Source organism: Rhamphochromis sp. 'chilingali' (genome assembly GCF_963969265.1).
Source record: "Rhamphochromis sp. 'chilingali' genome assembly, chromosome: 10".
Classification (NCBI taxonomy): Eukaryota; Metazoa; Chordata; class Actinopteri; order Cichliformes; family Cichlidae; genus Rhamphochromis; species Rhamphochromis sp. 'chilingali'.
Genome location: NC_137937.1, coordinates 9,735,534 through 9,754,822, shown reverse-complemented (window position 1 = coordinate 9,754,822; position 19,289 = coordinate 9,735,534). Strand labels below are relative to the sequence as shown.

Below are 19,289 nucleotides of genomic sequence, written 5' to 3'. Positions count from 1 at the left end.
TGACCTTCTAAAGAATGCCTGTGTAAATTAAGGTTGTTTTGATTGTTTTGTTTGTTTAAAACTGGGTGAACAGCAGGTGTTTCTCTGTAAACTGTATTACAATAAAACAGTTTGTTTAAAACGACAAGTTTCACAAGTTTTATTTTGACTATCCTGGGGTCTACTAGCTTTGTCAAAATGGATCTTTGGTGATTACGATTTTACAATGCTGCGCAAATCGAGGTCATTTAGATTAGTTACAATCACACTGGGGAAAACAGTAGCTGGAGACCAGAGCATGACCAAAGTTATTTCAGTTATTTGCAATGAACTTGAAATCTCATTGCCTTTGAAAGACAGGACTAGGTCTGCAGCCGCTCACGGTCAGTTGGTGTCTTCAAAGTGACTTTGGTACATCATGATGGCAATAAAGTAAGAAGATGGGGTTGTGATAATATGGTAATTAATTGCGACGAGTCATTAAAAATCGTCTGTCTGTGTCTATAAATGAGATCGCAATTATGTGCCAACCTTCACCCTGGGAGTGACAGTCAGTCCAAGGTGGACTGCGATGAACATTTGAAACTGCTCCCTTTCATGTGGTTTATACATTTTTCGACTGGGCTAATTTTCAGATGAAATTATTAGTATTAATTAATTATTAATATTAAAAGTAGTATTAAATGTAAGACCCGTTCCTAAAACTTTTAGTTTTCTAAACACGCCGTTGTAATGCTCCTTCAGCGGCCAGCCACAGGCCATGTAGTGGAGCTCCGAGCGAACCGATGGTAGTGCAGTATAATCAATCACCGGAAGCTTCGAACGGCCGCTGCTATAAAACTTCGTTTATACGCCTCTTGAGTTCAAAGCATACACCGGGAGAAACGGCAAGAAGCGGACGGCAACAGATGAGCTTAACCTGTTGGGCCACAGGTAACATACACGGTGTGGAGGAAAACGAGGAGTGAGGAAGGCAGCTGCTGCTTTAGCGCCTCTTAGCTAGAGACTAGTATGCTAATGCTAATTGCTCTTATGTGTAGAAGAACGTCTAACGTGGCGTTAAAGCGAAGCTGCACATATTTATTAAAGAATGTGACAAAGAGGCAGCTGAGGGCTGCAACATCCCGACCCGTACTCAGAGACACGTGAACACATCACTGTGAGGTCAGGCTGTTTCGGATCAGAGCAACAGCAGCAGGGGCAGGACGCTGAGGGATACTGTGTGCGATTTTTTTTTTTTTTTAGAGAAGGGGACATCCAGGAAATGTGTTATGAACTGAGGCTTCAGGACGATTGAAGCAACGAAGCTGTGATTGAAGTGCAGATTCTATATAACCTTTAATTGTTTTTAACAAAATTGCAATTGCTGTACTCCTTGAAAGACCTTCGTGCTGGGGGTGTACAGGGGCAAAAACTAGAACACTGCCACACTGACCTCACACTAATGTGTGTGTTAAAGCTACGAACTTGATATAAAATATGGATTTAGCCACTGTGGTGTCACCCATTTGTTGTTCACTTGCCAATTGTGATTTGCTTGCTGCCATGTTTGGGTTTTTGTAGCCATTCACAAAAAAAAAAAAAAACGTAATTAGGACAAGAGGGTGGAGTGTTAAGTTATCCACTGACACTAGGTAGTCTAGTAGTTGGACCTGTGACCAGGAATTTAAGCCTGTCCCATGTGCTATAGGGAAAGAGGGAGCATACACCCCGAACATATCACCTGTCAATCACAAGGCTACAATGCATCCAGGAAGTCTCCACATTTTTCCACATTTTTTAAAGGTAGTCTTGTTCCAAAATGGGGTAAATTCATTTCCCCCCTCAAAATTATACACAACAGTACTCCATAATAGAAACTCTTTTCTATGCAGAACCTCTCAAGCTCCATCGGGTTAGATGGGGAATGTCGGTGCACATCCATTTTCAGATCTCTCCAGAGATGTTCATTCGGGATCAAGTCTGGGCACTGGCTGTGCCACTCAAAGACAAAGTGGTCCCAAAGCCACTCCTTTGTTATCTTGGCTGTGCTTAGAGTCGTCATCCTGTTAGAAGGTCCAGAGGTCAGAGGTCCAGAGCACTCTGGAGCAGGTAATCATCAAGGATGTCTCTGCATATTGATGCATTTCCCCAACCCTGACCCATCTCCCTGTTCCTACTGTTGACAAACATCCCTACAGCATGATGCTGCCACCACTATGCTTCACTGTAGGATGGTATTGGCCAGGTGATGCTTGGCATTTAGGCCAAAGAATTCAATCTTTGTTTCATCAGACCAGAGAACTTTGTTTTCATACTGCAAAAATGATTTCTCTTTTAGAAGGTTCCTCTCTCCACAGGGCAATGTTGGAGCTCTATGAGAGTGACTATCACAGTCTTGGTCACTTCCTTTACTAAGGCCCTTCTACTCTAAATGTTCAGAATGACTGGGCAGCAAGCTCTAGGAAGAGTCCTGGTGGTTCTAAAGTTCTTCGTTTAAGGTTAATGGAGGTCACTGTGCTCGTTGGGACCTTCAATGCTGCAGAGTTTTTTTTTACAGATCTGTACCGCGATGCAATCCTGTTTCAGAGATCTACAGACAATTCCTTGGACTTTATGGCTTGGATTGTGCTCTGGCATGTGTCTTTCCAATCAAGTCCAATCATCTGAATTTACCACAGGTTGATCCCAATCCAGTTTTAGTAACTAACAGATGATCCGTGGAAGCAGGATGCAGCTGAGCTCAGTTTTGAGAATCATGGCAAAATAAGTTTGCCCTTAGGCACCTTTCCCGGGCCTGGCTCCAGGGTGTGGTGGGTAGTACTATTGCCTCAGACGTGCTGCTCCACTAGTAGGTTGTGGAGTTTGCTGTGTTGGCAGTTGGCCGTAAGTGTGAGTGAAACTGGTTGTCTGTCTCTCTGTAGTAGCTCTAGATAGCAAGGGCTCCCTCCATAAACTGTACGGATACAGCAGACGCATCTGTTTTAAGTAACGGATTAATAGTCCTGTAATGTCACTTACTAAAACTTCCTGTTCTCACCTCAGACAGGGTGTTGTATCTTCCTCCAGAAAGGGCAGATAGCGCAAGAATGATAGAGAAGTCAATTTCAATGATGTAAAGAGGTGGGGTTTTTTTTGTTTTAGTTATAAATTAATTACTATTAATCAGAGGTTATATGTTCCTATTTTACAGTCACAGCTGTGTGTCAGAGATGCTACAGCTCCCCCTGGTGGTGACAGCCCAGGTAGACCTGCTTCTGATGCTGGTCTCCTTGCTGGCCTTCTGGACCAGGCTGAGCCATCTTAATTATCCCAATGCTGTGGTGTGAGTGGATCTGTTTCACACACCTGAACATCATGTACACCCACATACAAACTTACGTACCAAGCTTCATTCTGTTATTAACTGATTTTTATACCTTGACCGTTGTGCAGGTTTGATGAGGTGTATTATGGTCAGTTTGTGTCTCTCTACATGAAGAGGGTTTTCTTCATTGATGACAGCGGACCACCTCTCGGTCATATGATCCTGGCCTTTGGAGGTGGGTTATTAAAATACCAACACAGCCCTTTGTGAGTGTACAGCTTTATTTATACTTTGCTCCAACATGTGCTTCTGCTTTTGCTGTTTTAGCGTACCTGGGAGGTTTTGATGGGAACTTTGTGTGGAACAGAATTGGAGCAGGTACAAATCCCCAAAAATGATTTCATCCAGTTAGAGGTTAAACCAGAAAATTTGTTAATCTATATAAACCAGCGTGTGCCTTCTTCTTCTTTTTTTTTTTTTTTTTTTTTTTTTGAAACCAGTTTCTATATTTCCTCCCGTCTAACTTGGTTTTGGTCTGTTTAAAATTAGTGTGTGTTTGTTTTGTTTTGCAGAGTATCCTAGCACGGTGAATGTGTGGAGTCTGAGGCTTCTGCCGGCCCTTTGTGGAGCTCTCTGTGTTCCTCTGGTCTACTTGTTGACTTTAGAGTTGAAGTTCTCCCACCTGTCTGCTCTGGGAGCTGCAGTGCTGTTGCTGCTGGGTGAGTGCGTCCATGCTGAGTAAGAGTTAACGTCTTCCTGCTGAAAAGCCTTTTAGCTGCTGCTTTTTATAAACCAGTGAAGTGATACTTTCCCGGTGAATATGCAGACGGGTTGCTCTTTTCAGTCAAGTCTGACTTTGGATCTTTGCTGTTCCAGAGAACTCTCTGATTGTCCAATCACGTTTCATGTTACTTGAGTCTGTCCTCATCTTCTTCGTGCTCCTGGCTTTCTTCTCATACCTGCGCTTCCACAATGCACCCAGCAGGTTAGTCTCAGATTTCTCTTCTCATGTGTAGAAAGTGTAGACTGTAAATTAAAGATGGCTGTAGCCACTGTGATATTGCCCACTGGTTTGTTTTGAAGCCCTCAGTTATAGTTTTATGGTGGCCACCTTCTTATTTTTATTAATAAGTGGAGCGCTAAATTATCAGCTAATGCTAGCAAGTTTGGTTAACTCAGGGACTTTAAACCATGTGGAAGCGCCAAAAACTGCAGTTCCTCATGTGGTTCAAAAATCAGACTTCGTTTTTATAGTGTTTGACTTAACTGCATTAAAAATTACATCAACAGCCTTGTAGAAAAAACATTTGTAGGTGATAACTCTCTTCTCTAGTTGTCAAAGGTTGTCATTTCTGGCTTCAAAAATGGCACAAAAGCCAAAATGAAACTTAAAAACAGATTTTCTCAAACCAAAGGATTAATTATACTTTGTGTAGTTTTAGATGCAGTAGAAATGAATGTATCACACACATACACATGTCTGCTAATTAGTGCAAATAAAATACTACAATTTCACTCATCAAAACGGGAATACAAACTTCACAGATAAGCTGTTAGCAGAATAAATCCAACAGTTAGCCATGTTATATTGAATTACTCCTACATTTCTGTAGGACATACACATAAACCAGCTTCTTTAGTCTTGACTAATCCTACTTAAAATTTCCATCCATCCTTCTTCTTCCACTTATCTGCGGCTTAGACTCAGGGGCAGCAGCCTAAGCAGAGAAACCCAGACCTCCCTCTCCCTAGCCACCACCAGCTTGTCTGGGGGAACACAAGGCGTTCCCAGGCCAGCCGAGAGATATAATCTCTCCAGCGTGCCCTGGGTCTGCCTCCTCCCAGTGGGACAATTCTGTTAATGAAATTAACGAAAAGAATTGTTGACAAAGGGCAGCCCAGGCAGAGTCCATCACCCACTGGAAACTAATCTGACTTATTGACGGCTGTGCGGACCGAGCTTCTTGCAAGGGATCAAATGCTCGTAGCAATGGGCCAGACACCCCATACTCCCAGAGTACCCCCCACAGAACCCTCCAAGGGACATGGTCGAATGCCTTCTCCAAGTGCATAAAACACATGTAGACTGGTTGGGCAAACTCCCAACCACCCTCAAGTATCTTTGAGAGGGTAAAAGAGCTGGTCCAGTGTTCCACGACCAGGACAAAAACCGCATTGTTCCTCCTGTATCCGAGGTTCAACTAACGGATGGACTCTCCTTTCCAACACCCTGGCGTAGACTTTCCTAGGGAGGCTGAGGAGTGTGATTTTCCCCTAGAGTTGGAACACACCCTCCGGTCCTCTTTCTTAAAAATGGAAACCACCACCCTGGTCTGCTAATCCGGAGGTACTGCCCCTGATCTCCACGCAACATTGTAGAGGCACTTCAACCAAGACAGCCCTACAACATTAAGAGCCTTCCCAAAATCAGGGCAATGTTATCAGGGGGCTTTTGCCCCCTGGCAGGGTTGCCCAGGGTTGCCCATGGCAAATTGGTCCTGGGTGAGGACCAGACAAAGACCGACTCAAAAGAACCCTATAAGTATACAATCAAGAGAACAGTTTGCACTATCTCTGCCTGGGATAGGGTTACTGGGGCCCCACCCTGGAGCCAGGCCCGGGGGGTGCCTAAGGCCAAACATCTGGTGGCAACGCTTTAGTTCATGGGGCCTGGCTGGGCATAGCTGAAAAAAGGACATGGGCCCATCCTCCTGTAGGCCCACAACCCACAGGAATTGCAGAGGCTCTGGCGGGCTGATCCCTGGCTACCAAGACTAGCAATTGGTGGTTAAAATTTCCATTTTTTTAAAATATCTTTTTGAAACTTGTATTTTCACATGTTCAGCTGTTGCTGTTATTAAGGAGAGCTGTGTGGTATAGTGTGTTCACTCTATGGGCCACTCTCAAACATAGACAAGTAGCTGCTGGAGGTTTCTTTATCTTAAAAGGAAGTTCTTAATCCCTACTCTCGCCAAGTGCTAGCTAATAGGGGATCATGTGATTACTCGGGATTCTCTCATTAATACTGTGGGGTTTGTACCTTGCAGTCTAATGTAACTTGAAGCAAATGTTATTTTAAATTAGTGCGACGTTAATACAACTAAACTGAGTTGAACAGTTTGTTTCCGTTTTAAACAGACCCTTTCTCTGCTCTGACGTCATATGGTTACTCTCTCCTCCTCAGCTCCTGGTCCAGATACAGTTGGCTGATTCTCTCTGGTGTCTCCTGCGGTGCGGCTGTAGGGTGAGAAAGTGATTTAAGGCCTGTTGCTCTCTAGCGTGTGCTGTTGTTTAAAATGCAAATGTTAATGTGAAAATGTGATTGGTGTAGGGTGAAGTACATGGGTCTGTTCTCATATCTGCTGCTGCTGGTCGTGGCTTCTCTGCACACCTGGAAGCTTATTGGAGACAAAACTATCAGTCATGTGAGTCTAGACTTCCTGATTGTATCATATCCAGCATTTAGCTGGCAAACGCTACTTTTGCAGCTATGACTGCTGCTACTTTCAAGAATACTCCATGTCATGTGTCTTTTGAAAAATGGTTCCCAGCTCCACAAAATCCATTCTCAGGAACTGTTTTTGTTGTGTTTTATGGACTAATTTGCCAGTTTCATGTCATCTTTAGTATCAAAAAGTCATGGTTTTGTAAAACGGTGTTCCCAATACAGTTAACATAGAGCAGGGTCTTCTCTGTAAATGTAAAGGCTTCAAAAAGGACACTTTCCAAACTGGTGCAGTGTTTTCCTTAGGAATTAGATAGTATTTCTAGTGAGGCAGGATGTAAGTACATTACGTGCATAAAAGTATTTGTCTGCAATGTTTTAATAATAGCAGTTTAGCACTATGTAAAAAAAAAAAAATAAAAGCATTGCCTGAGTGTTTCATTTATTTATGTATTTTTTTGGGTGTTATAGTGTTTCCATACAGTTTATATTTATGATATGAAAAAATGTGATTCTAAGAACATAATGATCCTGCATGCATGTCTTTGTGCAGATGAATGTGTGTGTGCAAAGTGTACATAGAGTTCTGTGTCTGGTGGTGGTTCCAGTCCTGCTCTATGTGTTCTGGTTCTACGTTCACCTGAGTTTCCTGAACCGCAGCGGACCACATGACCAGCTGATGAGTTCTGCTTTCCAGGCCAGCCTGCAGGTAAATACTGTCAGCTACACTTAGTAATTATAGACCTGTTTCCTGAGAGAAAACAGATTAGAAAGTTTTGAAATGTTTGTTTACCGACAAGTGAATCTAAATCTTTGATCTCACTGTATTTATGATAAATACCCCGCAGTTTTCAGAACCAATCACAGCACAGAAGCAGGTCTTACTAAGGTTATCAGTAACCTGAAGATCAGCATTAATTAACATAAAGTTTCAGTCTTTGTCCTTCCCGATCTCACTGCTGCCTTTGACATTTTAATTCAAATGGTTTGTGATTCAGAGTTTATAAAAACTGTTTAAAGTCCCTTTTAGCAGGAAGAAATCTCCAGCAGAATTAAGCTGAGGGAGAGGCTCATATCTCCTGTGATGGGTTGGGGGTGGGGAAAGGGAAACAAAATGAAAGGAACACTGCAGAAGAGAGCCAGAGATTAATAATAACTAATGATTAAATGCAAAGGGGTGTATAAAGAGTGGAATATCACATTCTGGAGCGGATTGATAGATTGATTTTTGTGTTGTAGGGCGGTCTCTCCAGGATCACTCGGGGTCAGCCTCTAGAAGTGGCTTATGGGAGTCAGGTGACTTTGAGAAGCTCTGTCTCCCAGCCAATCCCCTGCTGGCTCCATTCTCACAAAGTCAACTATCCAATCAGGTGCTTCCAACACAGCAGCTAAGCACCTGCTTCAAAAAGCATCCCAGTTACAGTTCAACTTCATGATTTATTTAATGATGTTTTCTGTTTTTATTCAGGTATGACAATGGGCGGGGCAGCTCTCACCAGCAGCAGGTCACCTGTTATCCCTTCAAAGATGTCAACAACTGGTGGATCATCAAAGATCCGGGCAGGTAGATCACATTTCTCTTCAAGTGCTATACATGGAGACGTGGCCCATGTGTAACTACTGTCTATATCTCTGTCAGGCAGCAGCTGGTGGTCGACACTCCTCCTCGACCTGTCCGTCACGGTGATGTCATCCAGCTGGTTCATGGGATGACGTCACGTTTTCTTAACAGGTAAACAACTCAGGATATGTCCTGATTTTTGAGGGCTCTGTTGTCTCAGTAACTCTGGAGCTCAAAACTTGAAACATTTAGAGGCAATGAGTAAATAGAAAAGTTACTAATCTCAAGTTTCTTTGGAAATAAATGGTTAGGTCAAAAAAGTACTTTGAAGTTCTGTACTGAATAAATAGCCCTCTGTGGGTTGTAGTCGACCCCTCTCCATCAGCTCTGTGTGTCCCTGCCTGTTTACCATCAGCTGGTTTATTTCAGTGTTACAATGGTTGTGTTTCAGTCATGACGTAGCAGCTCCAATGAGCCCTCACACTCAGGAAGTCTCTGGATACATAGACTTCAATGTGTCTATGCCGGCACAGAACCTGTGGAGGGTGGTGAGTACAGTTTGTGCTGCATGTGATTTCTGATCTCTGTCTAAATTAACAGGAGTGCACCCACACATTTAATTAAAAGAGTATGGGATAATGTTGGCTTACTTAATGTAATCCCTGGTTCTTTGATAACACAGTGAGGTGTTTCACTATGGAAATCGCCTCGGTGTGACCAACTACGGAAGCTCCAATGACACCACGTCTGTCGATGACAGACCTGTCGAGCCGTGCTTAGGGCTCTGCCCCCTCATTCTAATACGGCCAACCAGCCCCTCCTAACTTATTCCAAGCAGATTTCTTTCTCCTAAGCACTCTGTCCGTGCCTAAGCAAGGAGGGAAGTGTTGGTGAAACGCCTCACTCTGTCATCAGAGAACCAGGGATTGCGTTAAGTAACCCAACGTTCTTTTTCTAACTTTGCTCGTTGTTTCACTATGGGAGATATGGTCCACTTCCGGATTGGGTCAGCTCCCGAAGCTACGCTCCAGTACTACTCCAGGATCTCTGGTCGAACCTGAGGCACCAGAATCCAGCACTGCCTGAGCCAGGGATGACTGTGCAACATCCCAGCTTGCTGCCGCACAAATATCCTGGACTGATACACCTCTGAACAAAGCCCAGGATGTGGCCACATTCCCTAGTGGAGTGAGCTCGGAGTCCCGGGGGGGGACTGCAAGCCCTTACAGGTGTAAGCCAGAGCTATGGCCTCTACAATCCAATGAGCTAGCCTCTGGCGTGATAAGGGCCTGCCCTTGTGAGGGGAGGCCCAGGAAACAAACAGCTGATCCGACTTCCTGAATCCGGCTGTTCTGCCAACATAAGTCCCCAAGGCCTGCACAGGGCACAAAGTGTTCAGCCTCTGCTCTGTCTCTGAGGAGAATGGAGGAGGGTGAAAAGCCAGGAGCTCTACTGTAGAGCACCTGTATGATGTTTCCAACACTTTAGAGACAAATGCTGTGTTAAGGATGAATAGACAAAGCCTGTAATTCACTAACTCGCTTGGCTGTGGTTAGAGCCAACAGCAGAGCGGTTTTAAGAGAGAGAAACTTCAACTCCACTGCCCCGATAGGCTCAAAGGGGTGGTGGGAGAGTGCGTCTTAAACGACTGACGGATCCCATAAAGGACCAGTGGTCTAGAGACTGGGAGCGTTCGACGCACCCCCCTCATGAAGCGACATACAAAGGGGGTGCTGACCGGCAGGTTTATCACCAAACCCCATGTGACAGGCTGAAATAGCTGCCAAATAGGCCTTTATGATAGAAAAAGCTCTCCTTTTGTCCAGCAAGTCCTGAAGAAAACACAACAGCTCCACCATTGAACACTGAAAAGGGATTATCTGCTTTTCATAGCACCACTATTCAAAAACACGCCATTTACTGCTGTAAATGGAATGAGTGGAGGAGGCTCTAGCATTTTGAATGGTTTCAATAACCTTCGGAGGCATGCCTGCCGCCTTCAAATTCCACCTTTCACGGGCCAGGTCCATAGAGCAACCTGGTCTGGATGGGGATGTTATATCTCCCCACGCGCCTGAGACAGAAGGTCCCTGCGGATGGGGAGTGGCCATGGCTCGTCCACCAGAAGCTGGATGATTCCTGCTATCCAGTGTTTGGATGGCCACTGTGGAGCTATTAAAATCAGTGACAGCCCCTGATCTCTCACTCTGCTCAGTGTTGGGGAGATCAGGCTGAGGGGAGAGAACGCATACAGCAGTGTTTTTGGCCATGGATGGGCCCACGCATCCACGCCCAGTAGCGCATCTGCGTCTGACAGAGAGGGAGAAAAACAAAGGGCAATGTGTGTTTTCTCGTAAGGCGAAGGGATCTACGGCAGTCCAACCGTATCTCTGCCAAATCTGCTCCACCACCTGTAGATGAAGCCTCCATTCTCCGAACAGTGGATTCCCTCTGGACAGGAGGTCCGCCCCCCTGTTCATAATTCCTGGCACGTGAGTTGCTCGAAGGGAGAGGAGCCATGTGCTGCTCTACGCAATTATTTCCCTGGCTAACCTGTGTAGCTGCCGGGAACGGGTGCTGCCCTGGTGGTTGATATAAGCACCAGGGCAGCCAAAATAATAATAATAATAATAATAATAATAATAATAATAATAATAATAATAATAATAATAATAATAATAATAATAATAATAATAATAATAATTATTATTAGAATTCTAACAATAGGTCCTCCAGTCCACAGTGTGTCCATTTGCCATACCTGTACAAAGACACAGTGGAGTTGTCTGTTTTCACTAAAACATGTTGTCCCCGGAGATACGGCAGAAAATGCCGTAAGGCTAGGAGCACCGCGCGGAGCTGCAGCACATTTACGTGATTCAGCGAAAGTCTCTGTGACCAAACGCCATTCACTGCTCTGCCCATCATAGTTACACCCCAACCTGCCAGGGATGCATCTGTGGTCAGTGTCACCCTGGATGATACTGCCCCGAGAGGTACCCCCGCAGCACGACTTTCCCCAGCTGAAAGCAGGAAAGACGGTGAGTGAAGGATGCGATCCTCCGCTCTGAAAGTGCGATGCGATAAGAGATGGAGTCTATTCTGAGCCCCAGATACTTTGTATACTGTACAGGTTCCAAGTGGCTCTTTTCCAGGTTGATTGTGAAACCGAGCTCCGTGAGGTGATTGACTACCACCTCACAGTGGTCTTTGATCGCCTGCCCGGGATGCTCAGGGATGAACTGCACATGCGCGCCACCGCTCCACCGCTTCAGAGCGGGCCCCTGAAGACGCGGTAGTGTGACGTCACCCCTGTCTCCCGGAAGGATTTGGAGCTGTCCCCCTCGGGTAGAGCATGAGCTCCCCCCGCTGGTGACAAAGACAAATGGCAGTGATTTTCTTTTGTTTTTATTTTGAAACTGGGGGGGACATTCTGCCCTTGGCGAACTGCCTGGCTGCAGGAATTTACGTTTTATTTCTTTTGTTTCCCCCAAAACACAGTGAAGTGCCTGGTGACTCTGGGCAGTGCTTGGTGACACAGACAGAGTGCTTAGGAGTGCTTGGTGACACTGCGCCATTTGTCCACAAGTCTGTCCTCCCTGAACTGGAGGAGAAGACTGAGAGGGTGCTCCTGGTGAACTGGAAACTTGCGGAGATTCTGAACCTTGGAGTGATTTGGTTACCCCTTCTAACATCTTCTTTCTCTTTGGGGGAGAAGAGAGGGGTGACACAGAACGTTGCATGTGTGGTAGGCTGACCGCTTCTTTTCCCCCTCTCCGGGGTGTGACGGCTTGTTCTTTGCAGCAGCTGCTGCAAAGGAATGCTTGCCCCAAGGTCTTTGGTTCTCTACTTTTGCCTGGTGGGTGACTGCAGGCCTCCTGCTCCTCTCTGCATTTTGACCCCACTCTGTCTCCCTCTCACAGCTGCTGCTGCAGCAAAACCAGCCCTTGGCACCTGCTGGGGCTGAGAGTTAGGTTTTCTGGGTAAGCAGAGGTTTAATGCTTCTCCCTCCTGCTTTCTGTGGGTGCTTGTCTCTCTCATTCTCTCCAGGGCTGGGCCAAAGAGACCCTTGGTTGGGTCATAGGCTGCATCCATGACCTCAGCCTTCTGAGCATCCCCTAGGCCCGACGGGTTTAGCCACAAGGCTCTTTCACCCGAGACTGCAAGGCCCATAACATAGCCACACCCCTGGACTGCTCCCCTGGAGGAGCGAAGAATGAGATCATTAACCATGTAGATTTCATCCCAGAGGGCTGGGTTTGGGGAACCCGAGTCAAGCTGACGGCCCATGTCTTCCAGAATTTCTGCCTGATATGCTTATAGCAGTGTGACTGCATTAAGCGAGCATACTGACTGTGCAGCATATTTGTACATCCTTTGATAAATAGATGCCGTGAGGCAATCCATATTGTTAGGCAAAGAAATGCTAGAAGAGACTGAGATTGCCCTGCAGTTACGGTGAAGATGATACGCCACTGAAGGCTCCACTGCTGGGGGTTCGGTCAGCCACAGTTCACCCATCCTGTGGATCTCAAGCTTAGAGCAGCCCTTGGTCGGAAGCTTGCTTTTTAAAGAGCTTGACCAATAGCAACTAATTTCTTTCATGCAAGCCGGGACTGCTGGCAAAAGCTGCTTCGATGGTGGCAAGGCTGGTGGGAGCCTCTTTCCGTCATACAGGTGACATTCTGCCCCTTCGGCATCCTGGGCGGCTGGCCATGGGATGCGTAGCTTGGCAGCCCGTTTGCAGACCTTGTACAAATTGCTGTCCACCGGTGTCTGGACTGCTGGGGAGGAAAGGTAGAGTCATCCTCCTCTTCCTCATCCTGTCCTCTAGGTCAAGGAGGTCGGATTTGGCATCGCCCTCTGTGTCCTCGCCACCTGGCTCGCTCACGTTTTGATTGAGGAGGACCTTGAACGATGGGGGCTGGAGCGGGGAATCTTCTTCCATCATGTCAGCCCAGCTTGTGGAGTCTCGCGAATGACTGATATCACTCGTAGCAGTAGCGGTGGACAGGCAGGGGACCTGACTGTTCGTTACTGCTACATTCAGCCTCCTTTCCAGGACTTTCTCTGGCATCAACACACAGTGTGGGCATCCCTGAGGGTCCGCCAGTGAAGCCTGAGCATGCTTGGCACCCATACAGATGATGCACATTGGATGAGGGTCCCTGCCCGAGATGGTGGCACCGCATGATGCGGGGCACGGGCGGGGTGCATCCTCTTTGGCCTTCGTACGTAGCTAGGACTAGCAGCGGGAGTTAAATCCGAGCTAGTCGCCGCTGGAGTCAGCTCATTGTGACATGTTAGCTGCACTCCGCTAGCCAATATTGTTAGCAACTTAATGCTTACTGAACCCTAGGTCGACTAACAAGCTAATGCTAGTAAGACGCTAATGTGGTTCGTGGCCTGCTAACAAGTTAATGCTAGCCGGACACTGAACGAACAGCTCACCGTAACGCGTTAGCCCGAGTTACACAATGTCGGCTACCTCGCTAACTAAGACCAGGAACCGCTGGGACAGCTCACCTGACGTGATTGCTGTTCCACAGTGTAACTCTAAGTACACTTCTTTCGAAGGACTTACTCAGCACGATCCAAACTGGAACTGGAAAAACTTTGGCAACGTACTCCTACACGGGACTCCTGAGAACTGGATACGCTGAGGGAGCTCAAAGTAGTTTCTCACGGGAAGAAAGCGAGAATGAGTTAGGAGGGGCTGGTCGGCCGTGTTAGAATGAGGGGGCGGAGCCCTAAGCACGGCTCGACAGGTCTGTCATAGACAGACGTGGTGTCATTGGAGCATCCGTAGTTGGTCATGCCGAGGCGAGTCTATAGTGAAGCACTGAGCGAAGTTAGAAAAAGAACTTCCAGAAAAAGATTGTTGTCAGTGACTCCCACGGCCATTAATTGAACTGCATTTAGCATTCTTTTGCTCGTATTTGTATGCAGTACATGCACAAGCTCAGACTCTGTGAGCCAGCTAGCATAAGCCAAAACATTACTATAAGTTAGTAAAATATTACAGTTTAGATTAGGTAGCTTGCTGTAACTTAGCTATGTTACATTAATTCTTAATTAGTAACTTTAGCTGGTAAAACAATTTGAAAATGGTGAGATTGGAAGATTGTCAACTAAAGGATGGATTAATTAGCCGAAATTATCTACTCATGAGAGTGTTTTGTAGATAGGATATGCACAAGAGTACAGGGCCATGTTTACATTACACCTACAGGAGCTGCTCAAATATGGAAACCCCTCTTACCTTTATACTAATCAGTGGCTGAAATGCTTTTTACTGAGCCTGCTGTTTGTTGGTGTGTTTGTGTGGTCAGGACATTTCAAACAGGGAGGCAGAGTCAGAGGTGTGGAAGACCATCCTATCTGAAGTCCGACTCATTCATGTCAACACTTCAGCTGTCCTCAAGGTGCAGACAGAATATGTCTCAGCTGAATGCCTGTACAATATGAAGTTATTACAGCCTGTTTGTGTGTGTCTGTGTGTGTTTGCGAATGCAGCTGAGTGGTGTGTCCCTTCCAGACTGGGGTTTCCGTCAGTTGGAGGTTGTAGCAGACAAACTGTTCAAAGCTCACAGCAGCAGTTTGGAATGGACAGTGGAGGAGCACCGCTATGGAACCAGTATGGCCACTAAACTCCTCCTCCTCCTCTTGACCTTCTTCTTTCTTCACTATTATCACTCAGTAGCTTTGCAATGTTACTTTAGTGAGGTCACAACGCACACTGTCAATCTTGTCCAGGTCAGGAGCAGAAGGAACGGGAGGCAGAGCTTCACTCTCCAACTCATATCGACGTTGATAGAAAAATTTCTTTCTGGGCAAAATTTGTTGAACTGCAAGTATGAACCTGAATTCAAAACTCACTGTCCAATCAGATTTATTCCTGTGACACTAGCAAAGAAACAGAAAGGAGTAAAATAAAACAAATCTGATATCTTGGCAGTGGAAGATGCTGACAGTAAAACAGGAAGAGTCGGAGCACAAATACAGTTCCTCCCCATTAGAGTGGATCACCATGGAGACCAACATTGCATACTGGCTGCACTCCTCCACCAATGTAAAAACACGACACACACACGCAGAGTAACACACACGCTTTGTCCTGTTTAGCCCTGTAATCCACTTTTTCTGTTTCAGGCTCAGATCCATCTAATTGGTAACCCGGTGTCATGGGGTGTGGCCAATCTCAGCCTGCTGGCCTATCAGCTGCTGGCAGTTGTCTACTTGTTGAGGAGGAGGCGAGGCTTGAAAGATGTACCTGATGGTACGTAGGGACACACTGAGTTCTGACAGTAAAACAGGAAGAATCAGAGCACAAATACAGTTTCTGCAGACCCATCTGGAAGGCCAGATGGGTCTGCAGAAAGATGGTCCGCACTGACATATTTGCATCAGAGACTAAGTCTAACCTCAGCTGTCTGTTCGGGTTATGGTACCATTTCTAACTAAATGTGTGGTTTTTGGGTTTTTTTGGGTTTTTTTCAGGTGTGTGGGACCAGTTTGTGTGTCTGGGATGTGTGTGCGTTGGCGGCTGGTTGGTGAACTTTGTTCCCTTCCTGCTTATGGACAAAACTCTTTTCCTGTATCACTACCTGCCAGCACTCTGCTACTTGTACCTACTAAGTCCAGCTCTGTTGGAGCATGCACACACTCACCTGCTCAGGTACGCTCATCAGCCTCTTGTGAGCTACTCTTCTTTTTCCTGATTTAAATTAAAATTTTCACCTTAATCGTGTCAGTCACTGGCAACTACCAGTCATTGGGTAAGGTGACCTAATGCAACCCAGAAAATGGATATTAAAATTTTTGTTATTTAGTGGTTGCTTAGAAGTTGCCAGTAGAGTCAGCGAGTGGTTTTTAGGACTTTGAAAATGGGGTTTTAACTAAACTGGGATTAATATTGCCATTTTCTCATTCATTCATTCATTCATTCATTCATTCATTCATTCATCTACAGAACCACTGCCTGTTTTATCTTATGATGACTGACATTTTCTACCACAGCTGCTGAAAGTTAGTGGCTTTGTCTTGAGTAGAAGTTGGTTGTATTTTAGTAGGACGATCCACTTCCACTATTTTAAATTTCCTAACAAGGCTCTAGTGTGAAATATTTGTATGAGATTCTTGTGAAAACCTCAAAATTTTATGTGCAACCATATCCCTTTTTGCCAGCTTTCAAAAAAGGTGGTTTCGATTCTTGTGAAGAAGTCACTATCATAACTCATTCAATGACATCACTCCCTGGCCAATCAGTGGCCTGCAGCTTGCTGACATCACATTTTCATCTTGACTGAAATTGCTTGGAACCCAAGCTAAGTACCTGGTAATGGAAAACCCTAAAAACCAAATCGAGCCAAGCAGATCCAAGTAAGTACTACTGGAATAGAGGATAAGAAGAGCGGGACAGCCATCATTAGCACTGGTATCTGCTGCTTTGTGCAGGGAGAAATAAGATGAGCAGTGGTAGAGCTACAAAATGACTTCCAGCATGCCCCTGGTGTGAATGTCTCTGACTAGACAGAAACAGAGACAGGCCTTTAACCCTTGTATGGTGTTCGGGTCTGTGAGACCCGTGTTCAGTTTTTTTCAAATGAAAAATTAAACAATTAATTATTTTTTCACGTGTAAATGTGTTGTGTCTTTCCACTCACTCCACTTGATTATAACTGATTTATTTATAACATTTTATATAAAAGAAAAACGAGAAGCACATTAATTCATAAATGTGATCTAACAAAGGTAAAGGGAAAAAATTAACCATGTTTGCTGTTCATATGTCTTGTAATTGGGATGAAGTAAACATCTGTTGAGTAATTTAACATAAAATTGTTTGATAGTGTTAATTTGGAAAGCCAAAACTCTAGCGGGTCCACCAGACCCATGAACACTGGCTGAGTAACAAAAATACGAACACCACACAAGGGTTAAGACTGATACTACCATAAATCTGTATGTTTGTAAGTTTTCTCCCCAACAAATACAACAATGTCGACGAAACGTTTTGCACCGTCAAAAAAGCGGGTGCCTTTGGTTTCATTCTATAATACTGGGCTTATTTTTCTACAAAGGTTTGAACTTTGAGAGTATTTAAACAAGAGAGAAAAGTGTGAAAATGTTCATGCCTGTCTGAGAAAAGTGTATAAAGTGTGTAGTGAGGGGTTTTACATCATCATGCATGTGGAGCCATACAAACTGCCTAGTACCATTTTATGTTACTGCAGTGAAATTTCAGCAAAATGACTTATCCAACAGCATTATTTTTTTCACTTTGATTTTCAAGATGTCTTTGAATTTAGCCCTTTGTAGATTGATAATTTTCATATCCATCAATTGATGTGGCATCCAACACAAACCTGGTCTAGTATCAGTATGCAGTGGTCCCTCGCTATAACCTGGTTCACCTTTCGCGGCCTTGCTGTTTCGCAGATTTTTTTGGTGTGATTTTCCATGTTGTTTGTTTGTTTACAGCACATTGTCTTCTGCGTCCTGATTGGCTCTAGACCACTGTCAATCAATCTCGTGCCATGTCTCCTGTCCAGTACAGAATGTGTTCAGCGTGTCAAATTTACATAAATCTTTGATCACTAGCAGTGTGACTCTGAAGTGCTCTATTGTATGTTTGTAAGTTTTCTCCCCAACAAACATAACAATGTCGACGAAACGTTTTACACTGTCAAAGGCATCCACGGGTGCCTTTGGTTTCATTCTATAATGCTGGACTTATTTTTCTACGACGGTTTGAACAAGAGAGAAAAGTGTAAAAATGTTCATGCCTGTCTAAGAAAAGTGTAGTGAGGGGTTTTACAGCTATAATAATTGTAAAAAATAAAGTTGGCTAATTTGCAGATTTCACCGATCGTGGGTAATTCTTGGAACGTAACACCTGCAATAATCGAGGGACCACTGTAATTATCCAGTGTGATTTTTTTTTTTTTTTTTTTTTTTTTCCCTCCATTGAGAGCTGATTCGTTTTCTGTATTTTTTTTTTTTTTCTTTTTAAGCGGTGTAGTTGAATAGTAACTTTGCACTGTGTTTACGTGGCCTTCGAAACAAACAACAGCTAAAATGTGCACATCCAAGCACCATCATTTAAACAATATCCCAAACTGGATTTGATTTTGGGCTAGCACAGCACTAGGGCATTCAACACACTCTTTGCACTATTTTCTTTACACCGCGTCAGAGGTGTGTTCAGAAATATATGGATGGAACTGCAAACAGTCTGAACTTGTACCTGCTTTATGTTGTGTGAAAGGGCCAGTTAGACATAGAAGCACACTTTGTCAGGCTTTAGATCTCACTGTTGAATTTTCATGAAAATGTGACATGTTTTATGTTTTTATCTAAAAACTTTTGTTCATATTTGTTTCTGTTTGCATCTGCAGCAGCGTGACACATCAGCGTGCATTGTGTGTGGGTGCATTGGCTGTGTTGCTGTCAATCTTCCTGACCTACCGCACCTTCTGTCCCCTAACCTATGGAAGCCCTGAACTGTCAGCCCACCAGCTGCAAGGACTGAAGTGGAGGGACACCTGGGACATCCTGTACCGACGTCGGTAGAAGGATTATGACCCACATGGAGAGGAGTTTATGAGTTGAACAGAAGATGAACATATATTCGGCTTGAGGTCATCAGAGGAGGAGCTTCAGTTCTCAGACCTCTGACGCACCAACCCCTGATGATAAACTAGTGATGACTGACATTGACCGAAGGCTGAGCACAAAATGAAAGATGAACAAAACAATGATGTGCCCTCATTCTTTTTGTGTTTACACTGGAAAAGTGGAATCGGTGGCTATGAACTGGATTTTACTTTTTCTTCAAAGAAACTATATTTTTTAGGACTTAAAAAATAATTTAGAAAAAAAATAGATTAACAATGAGACTAAAGAAAGTGTTGCACAATAGGATTTTTCATGTAAACAAGTTGAAGCTTAGTTTACATCAGAGTAAAGAAAAAAAAATAAAGAAAATGTGGTAAAATATGAAGTCAAGTTGTGTG

General features: G+C 44.6%; 1 protein-coding gene across 5 annotated transcripts; it reads left to right on the top strand.

Moving 5' to 3' along the window:
• Positions 1-756: 756 nt before the first annotated feature.
• On the top strand, positions 757-19,276 carry pomt1 (protein-O-mannosyltransferase 1). 5 transcript variants are annotated; one of them, XM_080892897.1, is made up of 21 exons: positions 762-912; positions 1,854-2,070; positions 3,152-3,283; positions 3,394-3,500; positions 3,593-3,643; positions 3,838-3,984; positions 4,142-4,250; positions 6,450-6,509; positions 6,597-6,690; positions 7,264-7,419; positions 7,950-8,080; positions 8,179-8,274; positions 8,350-8,442; positions 8,723-8,819; positions 14,604-14,696; positions 14,788-14,908; positions 15,028-15,125; positions 15,230-15,343; positions 15,424-15,550; positions 15,772-15,949; positions 18,672-19,276. In XM_080892897.1, the coding sequence occupies exons 3-21, from the start codon at positions 3,171-3,173 to the stop codon at positions 18,844-18,846; spliced, it is 2,160 nt and encodes a 719-aa protein (XP_080749023.1). In that variant the 5' UTR covers positions 762-912; positions 1,854-2,070; positions 3,152-3,170; the 3' UTR covers positions 18,847-19,276. The 5 variants fall into 5 exon arrangements, with proteins under 5 accessions (XP_080749022.1, XP_080749025.1, XP_080749026.1 ...); XM_080892898.1 differs by lacking the exon at positions 762-912 and adding an exon at positions 1,663-1,764; XM_080892896.1 differs by lacking the exon at positions 1,854-2,070 and having other exon boundaries at positions 757-912.
• The last annotated feature ends 13 nt before the right edge of the window (positions 19,277-19,289 follow it).

Bases quoted from the DNA above. Each gene is read 5' to 3' on its own strand.
- pomt1 (XM_080892896.1), top strand. From the start codon at position 3,171: ATGCTACAGCTCCCCCTGGTGGTGACAGCCCAGGTAGACCTGCTTCTG. The intron at 14,697-14,787 runs GTGCAGACAGAA...TTGCGAATGCAG, and splicing joins ACACTTCAGCTGTCCTCAAG to CTGAGTGGTGTGTCCCTTCC. The intron at 15,126-15,229 runs GTATGAACCTGA...ATATCTTGGCAG, and splicing joins CAAAATTTGTTGAACTGCAA to TGGAAGATGCTGACAGTAAA.